This window comes from Myotis davidii, unplaced genomic scaffold (genome assembly GCF_000327345.1).
Source record: "Myotis davidii unplaced genomic scaffold, ASM32734v1 scaffold247, whole genome shotgun sequence".
In the NCBI taxonomy this organism is placed as follows: Eukaryota; Metazoa; Chordata; class Mammalia; order Chiroptera; family Vespertilionidae; genus Myotis; species Myotis davidii.
Genome location: NW_006299593.1, coordinates 1,960,524 through 1,965,908, shown reverse-complemented (window position 1 = coordinate 1,965,908; position 5,385 = coordinate 1,960,524). Strand labels below are relative to the sequence as shown.

Genomic DNA, 5,385 nt, shown 5'->3' with positions numbered 1-5,385 from the left:
ATTGAAGAAACGGGGGGTGTTGTTTGTGGGGGGGGGGCATAAGAAAGACTGCATCCACCTGCCACTCCCCACCCCCTAACCAGGCTCGGCTCTTCATTCTGCCCCCGTCCCACTAAGGGACATGAGAACAGTCCCTTCAGAAAGGCAAGGCCCAATTCCAGAAAAGGAACCCCTGCAGCCGAAAAGCCCATCCAGGCCAGGGCAGAAGAAAGGAAGATGAACTTTCAGGGTATTAAGGCAACAAGTGCCACCTAGAATCTTTATTCAAACAGGAATCAGACTTGGACAAAAATCACAGTTCAACAGCAAAAACTAGTTCCTGGGAATTGCCAAGCCATGGCCCTGCCCCATGGCCATCTGCCCGAAGACCCTATTCCTGTCTGCTCTCCAGCTTCAAGGCCCCTGCCCTGCCCGCCTCGACTGAGCCAGAGCCTCCTGACCCAGCACGGAAGGGGCGGGCAGGGCCATGGGGAGCTCAGCTTGCAGAGCCAGGTGGACCACGGCCTCCAGCCAAGCAGGCTCCGCCGCCCTCCCTGGTGCCTGAGGTCACGGCCTCTCGCAGCAGCAGATCTGAGCCCAGCTGTGCATCCCGAGGCAGGTGGGGGTGGAGGCTCCAGGGAGGCTTGAAGGAAGTCAGGCCAGGGCTGGGGGAAGGAACCTTCCAGGCTCACAGAGAGGCCCAGGGGCCTGACTCTCCTGATCTCGCCCCAACATCCCCTCCCCAGGGGCGTCAGTACATCTTCTGACGACTGGGTAGAATGGCCTCTTTGATGAAGGAGAAGACAACCAGGATCCCTAAGCGTTTGCCCCGCTTGCCTTTGGTGAAGTAATTGGAGACCACGTCATCTGTGGAGACACAGGCAGGGAGATGAGTGTGTGTGTGTCTGAAAGTGAGCACAGCTCTCTCCACCTGAAACCCAAGTGTCTCGGTCACAGGGCTGGGCTCCGGCTCCCCCCGCCGGCTCAGGCCTTGCTGGCGTCCTCCCACCGAGACCCCGCACAAAGCCCTCTCACCTCCTGGCTGCACGGTGGAGGGCAGGACGTTCTCCCCAGCCGACAGTGACACGAAGAACGCAAACGGGATTATCCATAGACAGAAAGTGAAATAGGCCAGGACCTAGCAACGAGAGACACTGAGAAGAGGGTGCCCCCGGAGGCGCCAAGGGTGGGCGGGGCCTGGCCACGCTGTATCTGAGAGGTGGTCAAGCCGGCACAGAAGCCCCCACACCTGGTCTCTGAAGGGGGCCAGGGCCTGGGAAGCAGAGACAGGACATCCTCGGACATGGAGATAGGACAGTGGGGAAGGTGCGGGCTGAAGATGACTCATGAGCCACTATCCCCAATTATTGGTCGCTAGGACAAGGGACTTCTCTGACCCACACTCCCCAAAGAAGCGGTCTTGTTCTTCCCAGGGGTCCAGACTGCAGTGGCAGGGTGTGGAGAAGGCTTTGGCAGGGCACTGGGGGGAACCAGGGTTCGGGCTGCAGCCCCCCCAACCCATCACACAAGGCCACTCCACTGACCCTTCCTCACCTCCGGGTGTTAGGCTGGGATCCTGGGAGACCCAAAGGACTCACTAGGGGAGGGCGCTGTCTCCCCATCTCAGCCGAAGGGATCCCTGCTCCTCTCCCACGCTGCTTCCTAAAATCATCTCTACTAAGTTTTAAACAACGTGTTATCCCTAAATGGGCTCAATTTCAAAAAATAGCTAGGTTCACAAAGCAAATCTTGCAAGTCCCCTTTATCCTTCTGTCCCTGTTAATAGTTTGATGTACTGAATGCTCCTTACCTCTGAGAAAGGATAATATTCCTCCGCAAAAAACTGAAATGCTAGGTAGTGATTCACCACCACTAGTCCTGTTGAGGGAATGGAGAGGCAGTTAGTCTGGGGGGAATAACATAAAAGCCGGACTTTTAATCTTCAAAAGGCTCCAGGGAGTTGGGAGCCCCGAGTTTTAATCCTAACTTTACACCCGACTCAAAGGCTCAGTTTTCCATTTGTTAAAATGGGCGAGTTAGCCCCCACCCGCCACTGCAGAGGGCATTTATGAGTAAAATTAGGAGGCAGGGAAAGCCCTTGGGATGTTATAAAAAAGAGACTCGGTGTCACATCCTCCAAAGCACTGTTGACAGTTAAGCTGGTTTTCAGCGAGTCCTAGAGAGCTCTCCTGGGGGTAGTGGGTGGAGGAAGTCATGGGTGTGAGGTCACATCCTCCCATGAGATTCCACTCCAAACTTGGCAGCAGGGAGAAGGACGCCTCAAATAAAGAGGACTCCTCAAGAATAAAAGGCCACAGTTTGCTAGACACTTTGGGGGGCAACCTGAGGATTCCTCAACATTCTGGGGTAGTGGGTCTTTCCTTCACCTGCCCCAGGGTAAGGCCCCCTGGTCTGAACTAGTATGTTCTGGACCCCAACACCTCCTTAGTGTGCGGCCGGATTTATGGGGGAGAGAGAGCGAGCAGATCCTGGGGACCGGCTGCTCACAGACAGGCACCCCGGCCTGATCCCATGTGTGGTCAAGGGCGGGCACCAGAACAAAGCATCCCCATGAGCACCCATTACATACGCCTCAGCCACTGGCACGTCTCGTCTCCTCCCTTGCCTCTCCCTTCCAAGGCAGAGACCGCGGCTCTCTGTGCCTAAGCACTCGAGCACTAGGACGGTGCCTGATGCCCACAAAATCTTCAGAAAAACTAAGGCACCTGAAGGGCAGCCTGCTGCTGGGGCAGGAGTTGGGGAAATGGGGTGCAGGACCCTCTTCCCTAAAAAGACGCAAAGGGCCTGGTCTCCAGGGAAGGGCTCCCCAACCAAACCCTGGTGAACAAATCCCTTGGCAAAATCCTACCAAGGCACGCAGAGAAGAGACCAGGTCTGGCTTTTACACTGTGCCCTCCTTGCGGATAATATTCTTCCCAGGCTCTCCCACAGAAATAGAAAAGTCGTTCTATAAAATCCCCAGTTCCATCTGGTCCTGACCGAAGGCTAGGATGACCAGTAATGACTACTGGGAGAAAGGGCAATGCTGGTAACCAGAAGCTTTCCAGAGGTTTTCTGTGAATACCTACAAATATCTCTAAGTCTCTGCTTGTGCCAACTGAGTCTCCTACACATCAGCTTGGAACAAATGGAGGCTAAGGCCCAGAGAGGGGACATGACTCCTAAGGGCCAGGGAGTGGCGGCAGGGCAAAGGCAGGAAGGCCGGGGTCCTCCCAACACATGCGTCAGCCCCCAGGCAGCTGTCGGCAGGGGCCCCCCAGCCCCATGAAACTACAGTCCTAAAGCTGGGCCAGGGGACTGGATGGGGAGCTGCCGCCTGCCAGAGAAGGGCTTTGAGCTTTTCCTGAACAAGTAGTTTCTCAGGGGCTCTTAGTACTCAGCAAGCCCACCTTTCTCTCTTCCCAAACCTTCTTCATACTTACCTCCCCGAGAAAGCCCTCCCTGTCTGAGTATCCCACCCCCCTCCACTCCCACCAAATTCTAGTCCCTGAGTCCAGGTGGGCTCTAGGCTTCTCCCATGTGTGGAGGCCCCCGACGCTTCGCCTCTTTTCCCTAGAACCCCTTCAGTGCCATGAGCTGGGCTGGGCACATCCTCTACCTCAGTTGCCTCCTCAACTCTGCCCCCCTCTCACCGCACGACAGGATGAAGTTAGGCGAGGTCAGCATGATGAAGGGGAAGGTCTGGAGGAGGCCAAAGTAGACGAGGTTGGTGAAGAGGCCCACGCCAATCATGCAGGTGGGGAAGCGCTCAAAAACGTAGAGGCCAATCAGCACAGCTGTGGAGAACTGAAACGACCAGAGGCACACAGTGCAGGGAGCCTCTTCCAGGCAGCCTTCCTGGACTCATTAGCCCCCAGCCCACTTGGGGCAACACTAGGTTCGTGCTTCAATCTCACCTCATTTCAGTCACAGGTCTGATCTCCCCACCTAGCCTCTCGGGTGGCAGCTTTAAAGGGTAGCATCTCTCAATGCCATTCTCAAAATGTTTGACGGCAACCCACAGTAAGAAAACGTTTTCACTGACCCCAAAACACACGTACATATATATAATCAAATTTCAATTCTAGTCTTTTCTAGTCCACCTTGTATGCTAATCATGGCCAAATGAACTGGTAACACAACCCAGTAATGAATCGTACCTGCAGGATGAAAACGCTGTTCTGAAGGACTTAGTTGTCGGTGTTTAACGAAGAACAGTTGGTTAAGTGAAAGTCAAATTCCGGTACCACACCCATGAGCGGGACCTCTGCACCCAGGGCTGAGAGCCACCACTTGTCTCCACCACCAACTCCCTACCTCAGGCCAAGCCCAGAGTGGAAGTGGCTGCTGACACCTGGTGACCTGATAGGCACTGGGCTCCTGTCCACATGTGCTCCCACCCCCGTCCCCAGATTTCCTGCAGTTGGCAGGATTCTATCCACCAGCAGTCACCCCTGGGGCTGTGACATAAAGGCTTTGTGTCTTCAGAAAGAGAAACTTTCTGCAAGACCTGGGGAGGGCAGGGCCTGGGCCAGGGAAGGTATCTCCCTCTTAGGACTAATCCCTTGACCCAATGAGCAAGCACTCAAAACTGTCCTTAAGGTTCCTCTCAGTTCTAAGTGCTGTGAGCAGAGCAAGGGGCCAGGACAGTGGAAGGCAGCCAAGCAAAGGCAAAGCCACGGTCCTGTCAACGGAGAATGAGCACTCAGCTGTCACCTCAAGGCACAGAGAATGGGGTCTGCAGTGAAGCAACGGGACTTGGGGAAGGAGGCAAAGACGTGGGCCCAGGAGAGCAGACCCAGGGAACAAGGAACAGGGCAAGGCACGGGGCTGGCCCCCCCCGCCACAGGAAACAGCAGGGACCAAGGTCTCAGCACCCATGCCACACTTGCCCCGCTCCTTCTTCTGGAGGCAGGGCAGTAGGTGAGGGTGGACCCGGGGGAAGAGGCCACTTACCCAGATCATGTATTTGATGATCCTGCTGGTGGCCACTGTGTACTCTTCTATCAGTTCCGCCAGGTAATAGAGTCCGGCCGCTGGGGGGGACAGGAAGAGGAGCAAGCAGAGAGAACATTAGCCAGGGTCACTCCCACCATCACCGTCACCCCTTTCTCTGCAGCCGGGTCCCCATTACCCCTCATGGACTCCAGAAGTCAAGGAACAAACCAAACAACCCATGTGTTGCCCTCCAAAGTCTGAAGAAGTAAAACTAAGGAGAGATTTCATGGAAGGGAAACCTGTATCAGATGCCTTGGCACTCTGCTAACCTCTGACCCCGTAAAGAGGAAGTTCATTCGCTCATTCAGTAAATATATGGGCCAGGTGCTGGGCCCAGTGCTGCGACTGCAGTAAAGACTATGTCCCTTTCTGACCCAGCTAGGGGTGGGCGTGGGGGTAAGGGTGTGT

At 55.4% G+C, this 5,385-nt stretch overlaps 1 protein-coding gene across 1 annotated transcript; it reads right to left on the bottom strand.

Moving 5' to 3' along the window:
* Nucleotides 1-222: 222 nt before the first annotated feature.
* On the bottom strand, nucleotides 223-5,068 carry TEX261 (testis expressed 261). Its single transcript, XM_015571496.1, is given in 6 exon segments — nucleotides 223-846; nucleotides 1,015-1,117; nucleotides 1,790-1,857; nucleotides 3,633-3,786; nucleotides 4,936-5,025; nucleotides 5,027-5,068. Coding segments are annotated over 6 exon segments (558 nt in total). The 5' UTR covers nucleotides 5,054-5,068; the 3' UTR covers nucleotides 223-730.
* Nucleotides 5,069-5,385: the final 317 nt, after the last annotated feature.